Source organism: Esox lucius, chromosome 8 (genome assembly GCF_011004845.1).
Source record: "Esox lucius isolate fEsoLuc1 chromosome 8, fEsoLuc1.pri, whole genome shotgun sequence".
In the NCBI taxonomy this organism is placed as follows: Eukaryota; Metazoa; Chordata; class Actinopteri; order Esociformes; family Esocidae; genus Esox; species Esox lucius.
In genome coordinates, this window is record NC_047576.1 from 21,642,976 (window position 1) to 21,666,464 (window position 23,489).

Genomic DNA, 23,489 nt, shown 5'->3' on the forward strand with positions numbered 1-23,489 from the left:
AGATGATTTCTTGCCACCGTTTAAAGGGGGAGGATTTGTCCAACTATGCTACTTCCTGATTTGACCAGTGTTCTTCCATTCTCTTTTATGAAGTCCTTAAAAATGATGATGACCTGCGGTACTCTGTTCCTGGTTGCTGTTCTGCAGTGTGGGTGTGAGTGGGAGTGAAGGGAGAGTGGGGCTGGTAGTGTTGTAGTGATGCTGTGTGATACACATTTTAGAGTGCTGTCTGCCACTACTCTTCCCAATGACAAAAAAACACATATTGTAAAATCCCATTCACTCTGCAAGTGTACCCCAATTTTGTACAAACAAATATTGAACACAAATGCATATGGCAGACAGATTCTAGGTCTCCTTGACAACAGTAGCCTGGCAACGATCACTCTCTATACATAAAATCCTGGCTCAATTCTCCATCCCCTCCCTCCTCTTGTTTGCCCTCACTAAGTTCAATCTCTCTCTCTCTCTCTGGACCTTTCTCTACACTCTGTGTCCCCATGGATACACAATTGTATATGCTGAAAAAAGGCAGTAAAGTGCTCACCAAAATCCTGTGTAATCCGCACAACATTAGGGCAGCCACTCTACAGAGTCTTTCAATTATAACACAACACACAAACAAATTCACAGATAAAACAAAATTCAGCTTCCTTTTTAATGAGTTCTAAAAGTATTTTACTTGGTCCTCAACAAAATCACACAGGAATGGAGGTGGTGAAGTTCCATCACTACAGCATCGTTCTGTTGTATGTACAGTGGTTGAACAGCTAATGAATGCTTCTCTATCGATTATCTATGGTTTTATGGTACAAAATGTCTACGTCTATCAACTCGGATGGGTATTTTAAGTCATCTTTGTTGCCGTTCTCTCTTCCTGCTCTCCTCTGCTTCAGTCAGCTGTCTCCTCACGTCATCACAAACATTCACACTCACTTCCCTCATCACCATTATTCACCACTTTGGATCCCTCTCAGTTTTCCAATTTCTTACATGCCATAATGTTGTTGCTCTCTTTCTAGCCCCCCTCTCTTTTTGTACCTCTCCATCCTCCCTGCTCACAGAGCCCCTAGGTCATGGCAGGAGCGGGACTTCTGTCTGAAGAACTTGCCCCCATCACGTTCCTTCTCACGGGGGAGGCGTGGGACCAGGCTGGTGAGGAAGCGCTTGGCGCGGTGGGTCATGGTCTCCCGGCCACCAGCCATGTCGTGGCCACAGGCCCCCGGGGGCACCGGGCTGAGGCCCCTGGCCAACCTCACTGCATACTCCAGGAGCTCCGCAGTGCGGTGGTCCAGAGAGGCTGACATCTCCACGTACAGACAGTCAAACAGAGAAGCACTGGTGAAAGCCTCTGAGAGAGAGAGATGGAGAGAGACAGAGAAAGAGATAAGAAACCGAAAGGGAAAAAGAAAGGAAAAGAGAAAAAGATAGGAAAAGACAAAAGAAGGGAAAAAAGAACAAGAAATAACGAGCAAGAGAAAGAGAAAAATTAAGAGAAATATATAGAGGGATGTGGGGAAAATCGAGACATATGAATCAGTGCAGTCGTCAGTGCTAAACCCATATTCCATTTCAGGGGAGATTGGGTCCATAGTGATGTTCTGTTCATATTACATGATGAAACACCACTACCATTATCCTGTGACTGTGCCACACTCCTCTGCTTTACCTTAGAAATGCTACAATATCAATACCCCTGCTTTCTTGGATTTACTCTGTCATTACAGACCAGTCTCACCAGGACATGCCCACAAATGAAAGTGTCTATTCAAAAACAGAACAAGCATTGTATCAAAGAGACACAGAGTGCAACCCAGATCACAGAGAATGAGAAGCCAGACAACGAAAGATGGAAAGAAACAATGATTGTAGTAGGTCCAAATGAAAACCATATTTGTTAATTAGACATTACGCCTGGCAGCAGAGGAAGAGAACACCCGCATGGTTAATGTTTTATTACTTCTGAGCTCATTACGCTATACAGAGAAGGAAGTGTGTTTTTACATACAATGCCTGTGAACATAATTAAGCACAATGTGTGACGCTGCTCTCTGCCACAGACCTAATAAGACAAAGGCCAAATGGCTCTGAGATAATAAACATTAACCCAGAACAGCTAGACCTGCAGTCTGACATGACCAGGAGGCAGGCAGATGGGGGTGAGAGAAAGACAGGTGAGGTGAGAGGAAGACAGGTGAGGTGAGAGGAAGACAGGTGAGGTGAGAGGAAGACAGGTGAGGTGAGAGAAAGACAGGTGAGGTGAGAGGAAGACAGGTGAGGTGAGAGGAAGACAGGTGAGGTGAGAGGAAGACGTGTGGTGAGAAGGAGAGTTCTGAGTACATGTATGTAATAGGTTGGGGATCCATACAGCCATGTTCAGGTAGGTCTTTCTCAACACACCAGAGCAATGTCATCAGCAGACGTCCTGTGCATCCCCTTCCATTGTAGGCAGGGACAAATCAATGACAGGACAAGGCACCCACAGAAAATATAAGGAAGGGTACCAAGTACTAGGACAGGGGTTCTTATACGTTCCTGTCAATTAACCGGGTGCCCCCTCAACATCAGAATGCATCTCGCCTGTGAATAAAACAGCTACAATTGAGTTTTACTATGACACCTGCAGTGCAAGGTTGGGTGAACTTAGTCTTGACCATGTGAAAGAAAATGTTACAAATCCATCTCTTGGCATCTGAGAGCAATTCCACAAATTGGGCTATTGGCTGAGAGAAAACACCAGTTTTAAATATAATATCGGATTTATATAATTATATTTTATACTATGTTCAAAGCAAAATTTGGGGAATACAAGAGTTGAAAATGTTATAATTGGTGGAGTTCTGTAAATTCCAATAATCAATAGGCCTGAGGCCCCACGCTGGTGCATTGGTAAAAAAACACAAGATACTGTACATGCTTAATATTATATGAGGTTGTATATAAACCGGTTAAACTTGTGGCACAATCCATTTACCACAATTAGTTCAAACTGCTGTTGTCAGCAATATTACAATGAACACTTTGTTCTGTGTTCGGTGATCGCTGAAAGTACTTCAGACCCCAGTTTGGGAAATCCTGAGGTCAGAGATGATCAATTACAAACAATTACAAACACTAAATGAAATACTGATAACAGCAACAACATTTTCACAATTTTTTATTTAGTGGAATTTTTGACTTGCTGTGAATGTGATCTGAGGTTGTTAATCTACTTGAATTGCTCTGGACACTAAATAACCAAAATATACATATAATAATGCATAAATTAACACATTTATTTCACCTACAACTGTTGCCTGTTAAGTACCTTGTTACAAAAATGAATTGGTATGTGGTTCAAGCCAATTAAACATGAATGACAAAATATTATAGAAAGTGCTGCAGTTTGAATGCATATTTCAAATAAATGTAACAGAAATACTGTCTTTTTGTGTTAGGATACTGGCTGCATGCTATACAAAACATTGGAAGGTCGCAGTGCCAGAAAGTCACATCACTACCACTGCCCTGTAGGAAAGACGTGGTCGGGCAGTCTTACCTTGAGCGCTGACCTCACGTGAACGGACCAGGTCACTCTTGTTGCCGACAAGGATGATAGGGGTTTGTGGCTGTGTCTCCCTCAGAAGTAGGCGGAGCTGGGCGGTACGGTGAAAACTACGCCTGTCCGTCACAGAGAACACCAGGACACAAACCTCACACTGCAGAGCAGATAGGTCCTAGGGGAGGGGGGGGGGTTGGAGATCACCACAGCCATACCATTACTTTCAATTTAAACAAATGAATATCACTGAGAGCACGCTCCACTGGCAGGGAGGCGGTTGCTCTTCCAAGGCTGTGTTTGGCTGCATACAGAAACAACACATCTGTCCTCTGATTCACAAAGGGGTAAACACTGATGCCAGGTTTTGATAAGAAACCTATTTTTCTGCGTCTGAATGACTTGAGTGTCCTCGCCTTCACAGTGTTGTGCCTTCTGCATCGCAAAGGAAGGTCTGCAGATACATTTAATTAGAACTGATGAGGGCTCTGTGACAGACCAATGAGTCATATATGAGTGTGCATGTGCTTTTTTTTTAGCATTCCAAACACATTATTCCATATTGTTCTTGTCGTATATGTGGGGAAAGCATGCTGCCTGCAGCACTCAGAAGTGAGAGTTCAGCCCTGTGCTCTTTTATTGTAAGATTCCCCGCTGCCTAGAAACTGATTACCATACTTCACAAACTGGGAACCACGTCAGTTACTGATGACACAGAATAAAATGACACACACAAAAACACACTGGATGTCCTTTGATTGAGCGCCTTATAAGCTACTGAAAATGCTACAGGGACATTGCAAGCAAAAGCTACATTTGATTTCTGAAATCTGAATATATGTGAGATTTCCCTTTACACCAACTCAATAAGCTACTCAGTCTCCTGACGTGAAGTGACAGAGCTGTACATGCATTACAGAATCTCCTACTACAGAGAAGAATGGCAGTTACCCTGACCAAAGCACTCACTCCTGATTGGCCAAGGGTTGCTGTCGATAATGTCTGATCCCTGTACATAACCAAACTCTCAGGGGGTTTCCCAGGAGGAGTGGTGATATGCAAAAAAACATATTTCTCTTTTATGCCAAACAGGTTAAGTTCCCCCATTTTGACCTTGGGAGAAAAAATAAATTTACATTTCAGCCTATACACTCATACAGGTTATAAGTACAGACATTATAAGTGATTATAAGTGCCCCCTATTTAACCACAAAGGGAAAAAACAAAGCTGATAAAGAAAAAAAAACGACTAAATATTGTGTTTTGCAATACCCAAACTCCAACTGAGTCAGACACAGCAGAAGGACAAAATGGCCTGGGAACATCTGCTCAGTGAGCTGTTACCTCACACATCCATGAACACATATGCTTGAAGACTACCTAAGGGAACAGAGATAGGCCTGTGGTGAAAAATAACCTGATAATAGGTTGACTCTTACCCAGCCAATCACAGACTCCCAAAAGAGAATGCCATATAACACAGTTTGAACACAGACAGGGAGGGCAGGCAACACTACATAACCAAACATTACAGGACCACATGACAAATAATAAAAAACATTAAGCACTGTCCAGTGATGAGTTATTAGAAGTAAAGGGACTGGGGAGAGAAGCTACAGAGGTGTCTTTCGGCTTACCTGCCTCCAGTTGTCATAGATAAGGATGGTGCAATCCTCGTCGTCCACGGTGACAGTGCGCACGTAGCCCTCTCCTGAGGAAGACACATAGCAGGCCAGTCTCAGGTGGGAGATGGGGGCGGAGGGGGGCAGAGCTTATTTACAACACATACACTATTGCTTGGTGGTTCTATACGACACATGATTCCCCATGTTAGAAATGTAAGACAATGTTTTGTTCTTTTACATCCAAAATACATTCTCTCACACAGTCACAACAGTTTACCCTCAGAATCCACAGAGGAAGTTCTATCCAAATCGCCAGCCAAGGCAATAGCGAGGCAAGACTTGCCCACCCCATTCTGCCCCAGCAGAGCAATCCGAAAAGGCCCTTCAGAGGCGGGTGCTCCTTCCACAGCCAAGGTGACGGCCTCATCTTTCGCTGGGCTGAAACTGATTGGAGGAGGAGAAGGTCCAGCCAACCCTGATGTCCAATCACAATCATCATGGACTGCTTCCTCCCGTCTGAGCTGGTGTTTGATTGGCACAGGGGTACTTCCTCTGCGTAAAGGCTGGGCACTGGACAGAGTCATACTGTCGCTCTAAAAGACAAAAAAATACACAGCATATTAACATGACATAGACAAACCAAACTCTAACTCGACATAACCATAAAAATGATTTTCAAAAAGAAAGACTCCTTTCATTGTGCAACTGCAATGGGTTGGATTGAATTGAATCCTTAATTCACATACTGTAAGTACCTTCACTTTGTGTCTCCCATCCTCATTATTAACACCTACACAGTCCGATATGCTTCTCTCTTCCCCTATCCACCAAATGGGTACAGTTCAATGTAGTTTTAATTTACATTTGGTTGAACTGCTTAAGTTAGCCTACTTGAATTCAACAAAATCTATTTAAAATGTCACCTCGACATTTGATTTAGGTAAAAAGTTAGGTCTAATGTCAAGAAGAAGTCCTTTATGTTGATTACTTTTTTCCACATCAACAGTTCACTCTCTCACACGCACACACAGATCCATAAAAAGATCAGAATCACTCAATAACTAATTGGCCTCCTGCCATTATAAAACTGATGTCAGTGGCATTCATTTGTCACCAGCACCTCCCACGTCTTGTCATTCTGCAAGCAGGTGATAGACGCTATTCACAGTTATAAGGCTATGTTAGGTATGCTACTACCTATGACATTTGATGTAAACTGTTAAAATGACCGCACAGCACATTATCATTAAACATCACCGCCTACCTTCGCCACTGTTTCCTCGATATTGATACTTTCTTTGAGCGCATCTGTCGGCATCTGCAATTTAAAATACACCGGTCAGAAATCGACTTTTAAGGAATCCCGTGTGTTTTCCCGCCCTCCCACTCTCCTTACTCCCGCACGCTCTACCTCAAAGCCACAAGATGATCTCACCTGGCACACGACACACAGCCCCAACCGAGTAACTGTTCTCTCTCTCCACCCTTCCCGGAATCTTTCTCATGCGCGCTCACAATCAAACACACGCACAACTCTCAGGCTAGCCTACATAGGCAACACGCTTTTTTCTCTCTCCCCACGCTCTCCTACAGTAATGATGTCTGCCTGCATTGTCCATTTTCACTCTCCTGCATGTAGAATATGACTCACTTCCGTTTTCTTTTCCTTAGATAATTTTTTGGCTAATTATACCTAAGACAAAGAATGTCATTTTGACTCAAACTCAACTGAAAATTTTAATATCTCTGCAATTAAAACCATTCACCTCCGTGTGCGTTACTTTCCTAAATATGTCTAATTGCAAATTTTGAAGTAGCGAGCTGTCCACGGTCTTGGCATGAGCTTTCACCGTGCGGCTGTCTGACGTGTTCCTGGGAGCTCCATGGTGCTATGCATATTGACCAAGCATCGCCCTCAATGGGGGGTGTCATCTCCAGCAGGGATTTCCTTGACTCCCCGAGGGGTGTCGGGCACATGCACAAAGCTGAGGTTATCACATGCACTGATCTAACGGATTTCCTGGTTGGATGTGTGGAAAGAAGCACAATTGCTTTTCCCCTGTTAGGTGCGGATGCCTAGGAAAAGACAGCATGACCTAAAAAAAACTTTAAATCCTGCTAGTTACAGGCAGGCTGCTAGTTATTAAAAATCACTAAATTGGAGAGTGGAGATAAAAGTTTTGTGAACATAATTTGTATTATAGAATATTAGGAGGATGTATATTTTTTCCATTGGGCCAGGAATATTTTTAGATGTCTTCAGTTTAAATACCTATCAGAAATAGAAGATCCTGAGGTTTGTAATTGGCTCAACTTGATCTGTTGTTGCATTTTTCCAGTAGAAAAAAAGCAATGTGGACTCTTAACATGTTTGAATGGAGGAGCTACAAAGGACAGAAAAGGAATGAATGATCCGCTGATAAGAAGCTAAGGTCACTCAGCTCTGTTGACCTTTTGGATGCTGCAGAATATTGTAGCAGGGCTACATTTCGCCACTAGATTGCAGCAGAGTACAGTTATTTCCCCCAACACCTTTACCATTCTCTCTCTCTCTCTCTCTCTCTCTCTCTCTCTCTCTGTGTGTTTGTGTGTGTTAATGTCTTTGAGCATACAGTCTTCTGTACAAGTGTTTATTCTTGTATATGTTTCTGCAGACACTTTTTCACTTGGGCACTGAGGCCTAAACCTCTAATATATTATGTCTCTGTTTCCCTCTGCCTATCTCTTCCGTTCTATGTCTCTGTAGCTCTTTGTCTGTCTGACTCTCTCCTCTCATGTCAGTTACAATATCTAGTAGCCATTTCTAACAGGCAATTTGTAACAGGGAAAAAAATAACACATTAACCCTTTTTGTGGGCTGAGATAGTATGAATTTAAATGAATTCCCGCATCACTGTAAAGTGTGTGTGTGTGTGTGTGTGTATTTCAACATATGTGGTGTGCCTGCCTGAATGTGAGTGCGAGTGGCCGTATGGAACAGCACGAGTGGGGTGAGTGTCCATGTAACTCTGTGTACGTCCTCTACACACAATGCTACAATGGACTCCGGCAGTGAGCAGTCAGGACGCTATTATAGCCCTAATCCTGCCCCTATTATACAGACCAGAGAGAGAGCGAGAGAAACAGGGAGGGAGGCGGGGCCCAGGGTGAGGTCATCCCAAACAGTGCTCAGCCAGGGTCACTGCCTCTCTATAGAGGGACACAGTGTGACAGATAGAGGGAGAGAGAGAGAGATGGAAGAAGGGATGAGGAAAAGAACAGGCCTACAGGAGATTGAAAATGTGGGAGGGACACCGAAGAGAGGTGGATGACTAGGTGTTTAAAGCATGGAAAACCAAGACAAAGAGAAACGCTGTAGGAAAAAAGCATAGCTGCCACGGATGGTAAAAATATTGTCTTTATTTCATAGGAAACCACACTACAATTGGAGCAAAAATCGTGATGGCAATAATGACTGTAATCGTACTATTGAAAATATTCAAAAATATAATTAAAATATTGATTTCTCCTGCTTGAAAATAAAAGTACACACTAAGCTTGTAGATGAAATTGTCAACCAGTAAAATGAAAAGTATAAGAAATGGTACATGAATAAACAATCAATAAATACTGTGAATAAATATGTGAATAAATAAAACAGATAAGTCAATTAATTAACCTACAACTAGCCAAAATAAATAGCTTTAAAGCTACCCTGGTAACATGTCATGAGATATCTTTTTGAATGACTGAATTTTTTGCATTTCGCCCCAGTCTTTCAGAATCCACAGTGACCAGCTCTGTGGAGCTTGTTGCGTTATGGTTTATAGCTCTCTTACAAAGGTGTTTTCAGCATACCTCAGTTTATAATATTAAAGCTTAAAGACAATACACATTCACATAGATCATTTTGCATTCCATTGCCTTTTTTCAAAAAAATGTTAAACCCGATTTGTCCACGACGTCTACAGTCAACCACAGCCACCAGTCTATTGCTTCAAATCTTAACTGGTAAACTGATTGATTGTGGAGCTCCTACAGTACAGGTTGACAGCAGAGCTTTCTTTGAGGTCTGTTGATCCTCTTTTCAATAAACAAAACACCAATCACAAGTGTCACACTTCAATTATTCTTCATTGTATTGTATTCTTTGTATACCAAAAAGGGATGTTATTCTCAACAAGCAAAGTATGAATTCATTTGCATTTCCCCCCCAAAATGCATCTACTCCATACCCAAGTGTTTATACCAATTATTCATTAAGCACAACCACAGGAATAACCTCGTACATTCATTCTCTATGCTTAATCATCTTTAAAATAAAAAGACGAATAGTGAGTAACAAGTTCTGGTGAGCAAAAACATCTCGGTAGGCAACTGTGGAATATCAGCCGGAGATTACAACTGCATGCCATTGACACTTGAAGATCACCCTACACCACACAACCAGCACCACTGCACTCCTCAGACCATCGGCTTCCCAAGGATCCCAGCCAACCTGTACTATCCCAGTGTGCATATCAGGGCACGGATTGAACTCAGCCTTTGTCCGGACTTCAGTTAATCTTTTCATTTGTTCTGCTTGAAAGAAATGTGCATAGATAGGTTGATTGTATAAATGGCAATGAATTATACAATGGACTTATTTATGGAGGACAAGCCCTTGGTTTCACGTTGTTCTCTTTGGGAGGATGACCTCGAACGCATGGATGTCACTGGTGCAGGATGCGGGCTCTTTGAGCCACTATGAACGTCACAGTGATATCAAGACTGAATTATTCCGCCATTTGTTCGTGAAGCACTCTAGGGCCCGGTTCTATCCCTAAATGAACAGTCAAGTGGCCCCTGATTGCAGGCTAAATTCACAGTGACTTAGGGCTGAGTCATAAGCCAGCTACCTGCCAGCCTTCACACACGCACACCCCCAAACCCTCCCTCCCATCCTTCCCAGGTCTGATTACTGACACAGCCTCATTTAGGCTGACCTCCTCTTTCACTGGTCTCTCATCTCATGCTTTCTCTTTTGGACTGCCCCCCTCCCACCCCCCCCCAATCCGGGGTACGTCCTCAGAGGAAGTAATCAGGAGGTGGTGAGGCTGGGTTGCTGCCACGACTAGATGGAGCCTCGTTTGTACTGACAAGCTTTTCGTAACGGGCCTTGTAAGCGTCCCTCTCTCTCAGGACGCGTGAGAGCTCACACTGGAGCTGTTCTAACTGAGGAGACAAACAGAGACGGGAGACAGTTGTTACAGCTTCGTCTTGCAGTTGATGGTAACCGCGTTTTACTGATGTGCGAAACCCACCTGTTGCGTGAGGACGTGCTTCTCGGACTCCAGTGCGTGGCGGTGCTGCAAGCGCTTGTAGCGGCAGGACTGTGCGTAGCCTCGATTCTTTAGCGTGCGCCGTTTCTGCTTGAGACGCACCACCTCGTCCTTACTGACGCCCCGCAGGTGTCTGTTGAGCTCCCGCACCGACAGGCTCACCAGCTGCTCGTCTGAGAAGCGCTCATCCACCCCCCCGCACTGCACACACACACACACACACACACACACACACACACACAGAGGAACCGAGAGACAAATTGTTACTTTAAATGCTTGCGTGATCTAGAGTTGCAAAGAAGAATTGACAGGATTTCAAAACGGTTTGTCCGATGTACAATCGATGGAGCTACCTAGAACCAGGTTTACCTTACTGATGTGGGATCACGTGTGGTTTTGTGCACGATGTAAGATTGTGCCTAACAGTGTGTGTCAGGGGGCATTATGGCAGGGCATGTCCATAATCTGTCAGGTAATCTGACTGAGTGTTAGTGGCAGAGATCCGGCTTATGCACGGCAATAATAGCAGATATTATCACAAGCTTACACTGTGCTCCACATACTGCAGAGAGATTCTCTCAGACACCTGCATGGGGAACCCAGATACAGAGGAGCAGTGAACACTTTCCATATACTATGGCACTAGCAGCCAGACACACAGCTCCTTCAACTCTAACAGCCTGAGGACTAGCCTAACCTAAGTTGTTTATATGGCATAGTAAAGCTCGCTTTAATAAAGCACATTTATTAATGTCGACGTCAGACAGGTTCATGAATCTTTTAAATGCAGAACCGTTACTCCATTTATTACATTTACTCCAATATTCTACACTTGCCTGAGGGACAACAATGCATTTTTAAAGTAAGTCCACACAGTGTCGTTTCCGAGTCTCTGCATTTTTCCTATACTTAGAGCAAGTACACGGCAGGCACACATAATCATGTTCTAATGTTTATAATCCCAATCCTTTACAGCATGATCCCTCCATCACCTCTCCCTCCCATCTCCAATAATCTGATACTCCACTGTTGTTGCTCCTGGTGCACCGTTATTGTTAGCATTCTTGCCTGCTCCTCAACTGTTAAATGTATTATTTTTGTAGCCTCCCCGGTTACATTTATTTTGAGTAATTCCACCGTGTTAACTTCCTATTTGATTTCCCCTGAACCCATTCATTCATTACTTGGAGGTGATGATGATGGTGATGTTGATGGCCATGCATGGGATGATGTGGGTGGTGATGATGATGATGGGGATGATGATGAAGCCGACCAGAGGGGCTCTGGGGTTGTGGGTAGGCTGCCGAGGAGGAATTCGGGTTAGGGAGCGATTGAGGTGCAGAGGAGAGGTAGAGGAGTGGACGATGGCACATATCTGTCCCTTTGGTGCAGGACATATCACCCCCGCTGTCACTTCCTGAATCCCCCAGGTTGCTGCTGGAATTCTGGGAAATCCCTGGAAACTGCAGGGGAGAGGGAGAGGGAAAGGAACACTCTTTATAGCCTATGTCATCACAATCAATAGCGTTTATCAGACCTAATTTGATCCATTTTGCCACAGCAAGCAAATAATCCTGCCATTTCAGACAAATCCAGAAGTCCAGACGTTCCAGAAGCCTTTTTATACACCCCAAAAAACATCACATTGTATAATTACCTATATTGTAGTAACATTCTCCCTCAACAGGGAGATCAAATGGATTTCTGGTGTCTGTAACAGACAGAAGACAGCCGATGGAACGTACCTGGGAACTGACAGCGGCTGCAGCTGAGTTCAGCAGTGCCTCCACCGCATCCTCACAGCCCAGGAAGTTTCCCACTGGACCCCTCTCTCTGTCTCCCCGTTCTGACCCGCCCCCCAAGGCGCCCAGCAGGGACGCCGGGCCCACCGCCTCCCCTCCAAACTGCTGCTGTAGCGCCGCCAGCCAGATCAGGTCCTCCAAAGAGGCAGGGTTGGGGCCCTGAGCGCCCACATGGGAGGGGCTACCCTCCACGTTCCCCTGAGAGCCAGAACTGATGCCAGAGGTGTAGCTGTTGGACATGGACAATGGGAAGGAGATAGAGGAGGAGGAGGAGGAGAGGGAGGAGGAGGCAGAGGGAGGAGGGTGTGCATCGCTCAGCGTTGGAGACGGGGGCAGGGAGTTGTATGGGCTGGAGTTGAGGCTAGAGTCCTGGGGAGGGTGGCTGGTGTAAGGGCCAGGGGAACTGGAGGGGTCCTGGGGAGGGTGGCTGGTGTAAGGGCCGGGGGAACTGGAGGGATCATTCGGGAGGCTAGATTTGGGGAACGTACAGGAGGGAGGGAGAGGAGGAGTGTCTGGCTTCACCTCAAACTTGAGGAGGTCAAAGTCATTGAGGTACTCCATGGCCAGCGGACTGGGGGGGAGAGGGGGCATGGGGAGGGAGGGAGACGACATGGCCACTGCTTTGGGAACAGACCGAGTTTGTCTGTCTGTGGGTCAGGGTTGTGAGTTAATCCACCTCTCTGTCTTTATGCAGTCCGCACACAGCAACAGACTCCCAGAGGGCCCTGGGAATCCAGTAATGGGCTGACTGGTGACTGTTGCCTGTGGAAAAAGAGTCTCTGTATGTTTCTTCTTGATCCTGTGAAATAGAGAAAAATAGTAAAGATCATTGTTCTCTCAGAGTTGTTCATGAAACCAACAAGCGTTAGGTAGACAGGAACTGAGGACAAGATAACATCTCTGAAGAGGACAGAAAAGAGGACAGGATGTGGGAAACAACACAAGATCGACAGACTGGCCAGAGCTAGACGAACAGAAAGGAACACTTTTCATACTGCCAGTGGCTTAAAATGTGTCTGAGCACGTAGAGAAATATAGACTTTCTCCCAATGTTGCCAAATAAGTAAATTTACCGATATCCATGAGATAGTTTTATTCTCCAGTGGGAGGTCTGATTGCATGTTGCAGTATGAAGTGATTAATCCTAAACAGAACACCTTTGCCCCCCCACAGACACACACAAATACACACACACCTATGTAGGGTTTATTATCATGGTGAGGACCTGCAATTTATTACCATCAACTATTTTACCTAAACCTAACCTTTTCCCAACCGTAACAATAACCTCAATAATCCAACCTTTATGCTAACCCCAACCTTAATTCCAACCCTAACCCTAAACATTACTCTAAGTAAAAAAACAACAACTTATTATTACACTGAGGACCATCCAAATGGCCTTACCTTGCATCACTTTCCTTAATTAAACAGCAACAAACACACAGAAACACACGCAGACACACAGCAAAAACCCACTGGTAGAAATTGCATTTTTCAAGTAATGTTATCTACCTAACAGAACTAAAATCCATATCATTCATGTAAATACATATTCTGTTAAGCAACAAAGACTATAATATCTAACAGATGCTCGATCAAACTGATTTTATTAACCCAAAACTTTGGAAAGCAAACTTGACACATGTGAAACCACATGAATGGAATGCTGAGATGTTCATGTCTTATTGTCAGTCAAACATATCTGAATGACTAATCAGTGGAAAATGTATTTTGTAATTTACCAATCTATGGTTTCAGGATGTTCTTCATGGGGAGATCACATTTAACATTCTGGACACCAAATTTCCAAGCTCATGAGGTTAACTTAGATTCAATTTCAAAAAGATTCAAAGCTCGTCATTGAATGAAGACCTGTAACTATCTCTGATGATGTATTTGTTAAATTATCAAATTATATTTGATACATATATATATATATATATATATATATATATATATGTATATATATATATATAAATATATAACAAAATAATCTGACAGGTAATCAGATTACCTGTCTGATTATTTAGTTTTTACATTTTCAGGAGACAGCAAAGGCTTTCTGTAACATTCACTGAACAATTTTATACAGACATGCTCGATCCTTCTAGATTAATTTTTTATTTTAGACCAGTTTAGACCAACCTTATTACCACACAAACAAAATAAATATATCTGATCATGTACTAGTGCCTATTTCTAAATTAAGCCCTCTACTTTTTCATGAATATCTAACATCTGTAACAAGAACAAAAGAACAACAACATACACAAAATGTATAGTCCAACATCACCCAACATTTCTACATAAACTGCAAATAGGTAAGCACTGATTATTCAGATGACAAACATCATGATTAACATCAAATGAATAACCTGTCAGATTGATGTTTCCACTGGTTCCCTTCCAGCACTCAACACATTAATTTTACCCCCTCATGCCCCCAATGGACTGTGACAGAGACAGACCTGTGATGGGGAGCACAGAGGCCTCAACCTGGCTTCAGCCCAGAGGAGAGGGAGAGAACTGACAGAGAGATGAGGAGAGCGAAAGAAAAACAGTCAAACGACATTACAGAGAGATAAATGATTGAAAGAGAAAGAGGGTAAGAGAACAGGAGGAATGGAGATGAAGAAGTTTGAGAAAACTGTTCTTACCGTATGTCATGGATGGGATGATTGGTTTGGAGATCCTCTCACCATTTCCCCCACAAAAGTGACTAAAGTGACGAACTGACACGCTTACACAGAAAGAGACAAATACAGAGAGAGGGGGAGAGAGAGAGAGATGTGCATATGTGAGTGTGTATGGTTCTCTGTCACTGAGTGTCACTGCCCCCTCTCTTTCTCTCCTCTCGGTTGCAAATCCCTCTCACCCTCTCTTGGTCACGCTCCCCTCTTCTCTCTCACCCCTATATCCCTCTCTAAAGCCATGGCTCCCAGCAACCATGGTCCAAATCTCTCTCTCTCTCTCTGCCCCCTCTGTACCCCCCCCCGCCCCAAATCCACCAGCCCCCACAGTTCAAACATTTGTGTTGGAAATGTCACAATTGAGTTAAAAAATGTTTTAATATGAACATGCACACTTACGCATTTGCATACTTCCCCAACCAAACTCTTTCTACACACACACCCACACAACAATGTACCAACGTAAGTACGTATGCATTCACGCTCACACGTGCACACACACACACACAAATACATTTTCTGAATCCATCAGGTTGTCACATGCTCGATCATATTTTAAGCATGCTAATCGTGTTCTAGTAGCATCATAAGGAGTGTGCACAGCCAGGCACTATGTTCTGATGTCAGTTCATGACCTATGCCTCCTTCCCATTTGATGGTAGAGAGAAGTCGTACTGTTACAGACATATTAATGACGTTGGATGTTTGTAGCAGCAAGACAAAAAATACATCTTAATGCTTTTACAAAGGTAGTACTCGAACTTCACTGGAGAGTTAGTTGGCTCTCTACCGCCACACTGTGGACATTTACAACCACTGCAACCCAATCATGGCCTGACGGCAATGTACTGTGGAACAGCCTTGTAATGACAGAAATCAAGGTGAAAAGGGGCCTGATATTGTTCAAATGTAGTTTTATTTACTAAAATGTAACTGACTTATTTATTAATTTACTGACTGTAACTTCCTTATTTAGCATTTTGTATCTGATACCTGGAAAATGGAATCTAAGTATATGTTGTGCAATGAGCTGTGTATGGTTAGAAGTGGAATTCCTTCGGTAGTTTTGTTTTTTTGCGGTTTTAATTACACTGTATGTATTTATGTTCCCATCATACATTTACTTTTTCATTATAATTTACTAAGGATTAATCCTGCATGCTTTATGTGATTTTTCTTTTGCAGTTGATTCGTTTACTTGTAGCACTTAATTTGCCTTTGTCTTTCTGCCATTGAATGACAGTCAGTAAGCTCCTGGTCTTCCGACCTCCACTGATTCACTGAATCAATTGTCTGCCACAGTTACTTATTGTTTAGATGTTACAAAGAAAGTGCAATAGGTATGTCCTATACCTTTTGCAGTTTGATCATTTAGGGTTTGATAGGTAGGTTTATACAAGGACAAGTAACCCAACTCTTTGTCAAAACTAATAAATGCATGTTTTGTTGGGTGTTTATGAATTTAATGTTATTTGACAATAGAAAGATTAGACTTTCTAATAGAAACAATCTAATATTGCCCCAAACCAAATACAAAGTTTATAGTAAAACGTATTGAGGACCACTTAAAAACATGCATTTCTCATCTACTCTGATCAGGTGCTAATGTTACTCTTTGTGTAAAATTTAAGTCCTCATTGGCTATGGAAAATTAAATGTAGGTTACAGCATCATCAGCATTAAACTGTGTGTGTGTGCTTGTGTGTGTGTGTCTGCCTCAGGATGTTGTTGGATTTGTTTACCCTCCAGATCAGATTTGGGCAGACAATATTAACTCACTGATTCCTTAACGAGACGTTATTAAGACACAGAGAGACTCCGGATTAACGAGTTTAGCTTTTGAGGATAAAAAAAGTGCTTGTTATGCGCTTCACTGCTTGGTGAATTTCAGTGGGTTAAAACACATGTTTCTGAGGCTGACTCCCAGAGACAAGGGGATGTGAGGGGACATGGGAGCGTGTTTTGGGAACTTGGGTTTTTGGGAGCTGTGTTCTCTGGGACAGGCAAGAACAAATAGGTTTTTATAGGTTACATTTTTTAACTATGAGGTTGTACTTGATGTAGAAAGTAAAGTAAGAATTTTAAATTAATTTGTGTTATATAACCTGCTCCACCAAACCATATTTCAATATACGCCAATGTCTTTAACCATAATCCTTACCTTAACCCTAACAGTAATTTAACATTTAAACCTTGTGTAACCTAATTTGAATGCCTAAACCTAACATTAACTATAACTATGAAATTAACTCTTACCCCACAGCGAAAACCTAATCCATTAGCATTTAATGAAGTCAGGACTTGAAAAAAGGGCTGACATTTCACCATGTATTAACATAGTATAAGGAAATATTGGTGAATTAAGGCACAAAAAAATAAATAATCAAGTATATAGACAAACATATGCCCTTTAATCTATGTAGTAAACTGTATATATTTTACAGTATGTTCTTTACTGTATGAACATTACTGTATACCATTTACTGTATTTCCAAAAAATGTTGGACGCTGCATAAAATGTAAATAAAAACAGAATGCAATGACGTGCAAATAATTTAAACAATTCAATACAATTCAATAGAAAATAGTACAAAAACAACATATCAAATGTTGAAACTGAAACTGAGACATTTTATTGTTTCTTGAAAAGTATATCCTCACTTTGAATTTGATGCCAGTAACATGTTTCAAAACAGTTGGGACAGAGGCCATAAAAGACTGGAAATGTTGCAAAATGCATAAAAACTAAACTTAGTGGAATATCATACAACTAATTAGGTTAATTGGCAACAGGTCATTTAAATGATTGGATATTAAAAGATCATTCCAGAGAGCATGGGCCTGTCAAAATTGAGAAAGAAAGACTGCACGGGCAAATAGGGTTTATTTAAGAATGACGTTCCTGAATGTAAAATTGCAAAGAGCTTGGGGATCTCATAATCTACGGTACATAATATCATTTAGATATTCAAAGAATCAAGACAAATCTCTGTACGCAATGGAAAAGGCTGATAACCAATATCGGATGGCCATGATCTTCAGGCAGCACTGCATTAATCACATACATGATTCTGTAGTGGACATCACCTCATGGACTTAGGAACACTTCTGAAAACCATTGTCTTTGAACACAGTACGTCACTGCATCCACAAATGCAAGTTACAACTCTACCATGCAAAGAAGAAACCATATATAAACAAGATCCAGAAACGCTGCCACCTTCTCTGGGCCTGAGCTCATTTAAAATGGACTGAGGTGAAGTGGTAAACTGTCCTGTAGTCTGACTAATCCAAATGTTAAATATTATTTTTGAGAATCATGGATGCCGCATCCTCCAGGCTAAAGAGGAGAGGATAGTTCAAAAGCCAGCATCCTTGATGGTATGGGGGTGCATTAGTGCACATGGCAAGGGTAACTTGGCATGGGCACCATTAATTCTGAACAATATATGCAGCTTTTGGAGCAACAAATGCTGCCATCCAGACAACGTTTATTTCAACTTATTCCAGCAAGACAATGCCAAACCAATCACATTCTGCACGTCTTACATTTGGCACATTATGAAACAAAAAATACGACAAAGGAGACCCTGAACTGTTGAGCAGCTGATATTCTATATCAAGCAAGAATGGGAAAACATTTCAGTTTCAAAACTACAGCGATTGTTCTCCTCAGTTCCCAAACGCTTACAGAGTAATGTTAAAAGAAGAGGTGATGCAACACAGTGGTAAACATGCCCCTGTCACAACCTATTTGAAACATGTTGCTGGCATCAAATTCATATTGGGCATGTATTATTCCAAAAACAGTAACATTTCTCAGTTTCAACATTTGAGATGTTGTCTTTGTACAATTTTCAATTAAATAATGGGAGTAGCATAAGAATGCATAATAATGATTTGCACATCAGTGCATTCTATTTTATTTGTATTTTACACAGTGCCCTTTTTGGAAATGGGGTGGTACTTTTACATTTTAATGTTGCCTATCAAGTGTTTTTGCCATGTTTACCATGAATAAAAGCTGGTTGTACTACAAAAATGATTGGGGATCTGAATAAACCAATACACACACACACACACACACACAAACAAACAAAAACTGAATTCAGTTGAAGCTATGCTACAGTCTTTAACTATCTATCACAAACCATTCAATTCATCAGTCTGTCATTTGGCCTTGGAGTAAGAGAACAATTCAGCCAAGACAGACAGAGCCCCAGCCACCAGAGACAATCCTACCATTGCAAAAACAAGAACTAATTGACCTCCCCCATCCACTTCCTCTGCCTCACAATCTCCCGTCATCTATGTTTCCGGGGGGAAAGCTTAGCAGTTAAACCAACAGGGCCTCCCATGAGTCTGAGGGACAAAGAGAGAGAGAGAGACACAGAGGAACTTACCTCATACTTCATGCCAAATACATCACCACCACTACCGAACACACAACAGCTCCAACGTGCTTCCACGCCTCACCACTCATTATTCAGGAGTCACATCTCAGGAGCTGCGCAGTGTCATGACGTGATCAGCCTCGTTAACACACCCAAACCTGACCTCACATAGTGCACTGTATGCGGCCAAAATTCTCAGGTCTCACTCTGTACTGGGAGTTAATATCCAACCTATATTCAATGTATGTAGGACTGTTGCTTCATCTGAGCGCTTGTTCCTGAATGGCAATGCCATGTGATAATAATGCCTTAAACCCACATTCATCCCAACACTAACTCAGCACTGCTCGAATAAAGTGACGCTATCAATTTTCTCTATCCCCTAATCTGATTCCAAAGTTGCTGCCATTCAAATGCTCAGATACCACAGCAGTGGTTAGATACAATTTTAGAATCATTAAGTCAGTCCGCTATTCGGATATTACCCCATATTTCAGGGTTCAGAAAGATATTGAAATACTCAGTCAGAAAGAAATGCTCCAGAAGGTTTCTCTAAGGAGGGAGACAAAACGTTTGCATGGGGTTGTGTCTGAGGATACTTCACGTCAATGCCAACTGAGAGACGGACTGTGAGAAAGTTTAGATGGGAAATATCTCAGGCACTTGGAACAATTTTGTAGATATAAAAAATCTAAACATCAACTTAAAACATTTACTGCAGATGTCTTCTGGTAATATTTGCATGTATATATGCTAGTAGTACAGTAAAAACCTTACAAATGGACCCTTTAACATCACAACAACCTTATTTTGTAGAAGACAAACTCCTTTGATGATCCTTTGGAAGAGAAGAAGGATTATTGGGGAGTCAAGAAAAGTTATATTTATGATATTTCAGATTTTCTAGCATGCTCTATTGCAGGGAGATTTTCAGAATTGTTTTAATATCTTCTTTTTGCATGTACTGTGAATTGATTGGCTAATTAATTATGCGATTCCAAGACAAATAACAAATACAATATCTGTTAGTAGTTGGATTTATTGAACCTGTTACTGAGGTGATTGTTCCAGTTCAGATGTTTGAGGCAGCGTTATCATTCTGAATGCTGGTTGCGGATGGCCTGTGGTTAAAGCAATGACTGTTTCATAGCACCTTTTGTCACGTGCTTAAGCACAGGGCCTCACTTTGGCTTAGGGCAACGATTAGCCACACGAGCCAGTTGCTCTTCCTGCCACAGAGCCAGTGAAGCTCCCCAACGCATCAGCACAGCTCTGACCCCTGTCACCCTGGTTTGTTTAGCCTAACACGACAGAACAACTCCCGTCACCCGGGTCAACAGGAGAGCAGAGAAAGAGGTGGACTGAGGAAATGGACCTAAGTGAGTAGAGGGGTGACCTGGACTGTTTTTGAGCAGGGCTCCCACTGACAGGGACAGATGGTGTGAGCTTGTGGTCTGGTGGGTCCCTCTAACTCCCCCAGATCTCACAGATATGTGTCCTAATCGGAGACTAACTGTGTTACAAGCAGCATGCTTACATGTCTTACCCCGTAAGGGGGTCTTCCCTCCATTACCGGATCTGTCTCCTTCACTCTCTATCTCACCCCTCGTGCACTCGGTATGGCCTGCCATGCCCCAATTCCTCTTCTTTTTTAAGACTTGAAAATTCACATTTTCAGCATGACTCCAGAGGTGGAGGGTGCATATTCCTTGAATTCTAAGTAAATCACCAAAAGTGTCAAGAGCAAAGCATCCCCATGCCATCACACATCCTCCATTCTTCATAGTGGGAACCACACACTTAAAGCCAATGATGATTGCACTCATCAGACTAAAGGGCCGATTTTCACCAGTCTATTTTTTGTCTTGGTACGAGCAAATCTCTACTTCTCATTGGTGATATTCAACAGTGGTTTCATTGCAGCATTTCCCCTATATAGGCTAGATGCATGCACCTCTGAACAGTTGAAATAACGATATGTCTTAATGTCTTAAAGTAATGATGGACTGTCATTTGTCTTCGCTTATTTGAGCAATTCTTGTCATAATATGGACTACTACAGTACAGGCATAATGAGTGTCTTCTGTATACCAACCCTACTTTGTTACAACACAACTGATTGGCTCAAACACATCAAGGAAAGATATTCCACAACTTCACTTTTAACAAAGCACACCTGCTAATTAAAATGCATTACAGCTAGTTGAGAGAATGAAAATAGTGCGAAAAGATGTGGCAAAGGGTGGCACAGACCTGATAGATCTGTATTTAAATCAATGCCAAAAAGTAGTTACATTTAAAGTTCTACATTAAAGTCTCAACTTTCCAGTAACAGTTTATAGTCCTCAAATAACAATTTCTACAAACCATTTTTAAAACCTCAATTATCCCAGCTGTGTTAAACAGATAATTTTTTCCTAGAAATTATCAACGGTTTAATGTTTTTGTCGTTTGTTAACCTTGGAATTCTTTATTTTCTAAAATGTCTGCCCCCTATTCACTGATACAGCCGTTGTTTTCTGTCCAGCGCTCTCCCTCTCCCCTCCCTGTGTGTCTGCATCTAATCTCAGTATTATTGTTAAACGGATCTAATCCATCACTTCAACTGTTAAGCCCCAATGTAAAAAAGTGGAAGTTTCAATGAACAATTGACCAGCTGCTGTTGTGTTGTCAACAAAATAGTATTAAACCTGACTGATAAAATTCAACTTTAGAATGATTCTACCATATTTGCCTTTTTCTCAGTTTATAATAAAACTCTTCGTGGCACTGCGTTATCTACAGGAAGCTCAAAAACAGACATTAGTCATTGACATTCAAGTGTAGAATTAACATCCCATTAACTATCATGCTTAGCTAAAGAGGAGTTTGAAAGAGGGGTCATGTTTAGAGCAGGTTTTGCAGGTGCTTTATTGAGACTTATCAACTGGCTTCTAGCTTTTATGAGATGCCTTCAAAGTCTCAATTAACCCAATTAAACACTTATGGGATATTCTCTAGGTTTTTTACCACAATCTAAAAAACACAAAATTGTTTAATTTTCTGAGGAAGAATTATGTTGCATCCCTCCAATTTTGTGTTCCAGAGTAGGATTAAGCACATTTAAACTGTCCTGTCTTTGAGGACCTTAATGCAGTGTTTTGAAATGTATAATCAACAAAGTACATGAAGCCCACTGTAAATTGTGGCTGGCTTTTGGAATCTCACCAGTATGAAGATATCAAACAAATGCAAATTAGAATAACCTGCAACCTGCATTATGAATTACTGTCAGTCATGGGATATGAATTATTAAGATTACCTACATTTAAACTGGAACAATCTTCTCAGTAACTAGTGCAAGACGTCCAAATAGTAACAGATTGGACTCTTTCTGAAAATGTTACATTTGTGTAGCACATGTTATCCCTTTAATATACAAGTAAAAACACAGATAGATGTCTAAACAACGGGACAAACAAACCTAACAGCAAGTCTACTTAAGGAATTTGATGATGATGGGCATGTTTTTGACCAATCATACAATTGGAATTTCATTCCACAAGCATATATTTATCTCATTTGGAAAATACTTTATAAAACATCTAAACAAACGCCTAAACTAAGCTCACGAAAAACCACTGATTAGACAATTTGGTTGCATTCGTTTTTGTATGTTATTTTTCCCATTTAAGACCTCCAACATGCCCTGACCCCTCCCCTTTTTCTTTCACACACACCGAGATACATTTTGCCAACGTCTCTCCAAACGATAAATGGTGACATTAATGGTACCCGTGAAACAACAACATTACAGCATTATTATTTTTAGATACCAAGTATGATTCACCGAGGTCACCCAGCACCTTGACCGTGAAGGCAACCAGCGCTGCGATCCACCCCAAGAGTACCATGTCTCAGCTGTCTGGCACCCATACAGTAGATACGTTGTTTGGCAGCGAGTCCCTGGTGTTACGGGTGTGTGCTCACTGCTGTTTTCCACACGTGGGGTCTCGTTGTGGGTGGGATTATCAGGCTAGTCAAGGGATTAGAGAGCTGGTTCTGCTTCTTTAACTGGTGTCAGATTAACAGATACCCGCGCTTTAATAAACCGTCTGTAATGTAGACATAAGATGTCATTAGCCCCTGCACCACACC

At 41.9% G+C, this 23,489-nt stretch overlaps 2 protein-coding genes across 5 annotated transcripts; both read right to left on the minus strand.

Moving 5' to 3' along the window:
- Nucleotides 1-644: 644 nt before the first annotated feature.
- LOC105011853 (GTP-binding protein REM 2) lies at nt 645-6,948 on the minus strand. 2 transcript variants are annotated; one of them, XM_034293828.1, is made up of 6 exons: nt 6,930-6,948; nt 6,428-6,481; nt 5,441-5,756; nt 5,176-5,249; nt 3,539-3,716; nt 645-1,351 (listed from the first exon to the last, which is right to left on the minus strand). In XM_034293828.1, exons 2-6 carry the CDS (start codon nt 6,479-6,481, stop codon nt 1,059-1,061), a joined length of 915 nt encoding a protein of 304 aa, XP_034149719.1. In that variant the 5' UTR covers nt 6,930-6,948; the 3' UTR covers nt 645-1,058. The 2 variants fall into 2 exon arrangements, with proteins under 2 accessions (XP_034149719.1, XP_010870574.3); XM_010872272.5 differs by lacking the exon at nt 6,930-6,948 and adding an exon at nt 6,599-6,747.
- Nucleotides 6,949-8,542: 1,594 nt separating this feature from the next.
- On the minus strand, nt 8,543-23,186 carry nrl (neural retina leucine zipper). 3 transcript variants are annotated; one of them, XM_010872274.3, is made up of 6 exons: nt 23,168-23,186; nt 14,926-15,008; nt 12,209-13,064; nt 11,648-11,926; nt 10,446-10,664; nt 8,543-10,356 (listed from the first exon to the last, which is right to left on the minus strand). In XM_010872274.3, the coding sequence occupies exons 3-6, from the start codon at nt 12,875-12,877 to the stop codon at nt 10,210-10,212; spliced, it is 1,314 nt and encodes a 437-aa protein (XP_010870576.1). In that variant the 5' UTR covers nt 12,878-13,064; nt 14,926-15,008; nt 23,168-23,186; the 3' UTR covers nt 8,543-10,209. The 3 variants fall into 3 exon arrangements, with proteins under 3 accessions (XP_010870576.1, XP_010870577.1, XP_034149718.1); XM_010872275.3 differs by lacking the exon at nt 23,168-23,186 and adding an exon at nt 14,737-14,794 and having other exon boundaries at nt 14,926-15,186; XM_034293827.1 differs by lacking the exon at nt 23,168-23,186 and adding an exon at nt 14,644-14,794 and having other exon boundaries at nt 14,926-15,186.
- Between the last annotated feature and the right edge of the window lie 303 nt (nt 23,187-23,489).

Bases quoted from the DNA above. Each gene is read 5' to 3' on its own strand.
- LOC105011853 (XM_034293828.1), bottom strand. From the start codon at position 6,481: ATGCCGACAGATGCGCTCAAAGAAAGTATCAATATCGAGGAAACAGTG. The intron at 5,757-6,427 runs GTAGGCGGTGAT...TTTGTCTTTTAG, and splicing joins TCGAGGAAACAGTGGCGAAG to AGCGACAGTATGACTCTGTC. The intron at 1,352-3,538 runs GTAAGACTGCCC...TCTCTCTCTCAG, and splicing joins ACGTGAGGTCAGCGCTCAAG to AGGCTTTCACCAGTGCTTCT.
- nrl (XM_010872274.3), bottom strand. From the start codon at position 12,877: ATGTCGTCTCCCTCCCTCCCCATGCCCCCTCTCCCCCCCAGTCCGCTG. The intron at 11,927-12,208 runs GTACGTTCCATC...TCTCCCCTGCAG, and splicing joins CAGCCGCTGTCAGTTCCCAG to TTTCCAGGGATTTCCCAGAA. The intron at 10,357-10,445 runs GTGGGTTTCGCA...TTGTCTCCTCAG, and splicing joins AGCACGTCCTCACGCAACAG to TTAGAACAGCTCCAGTGTGA.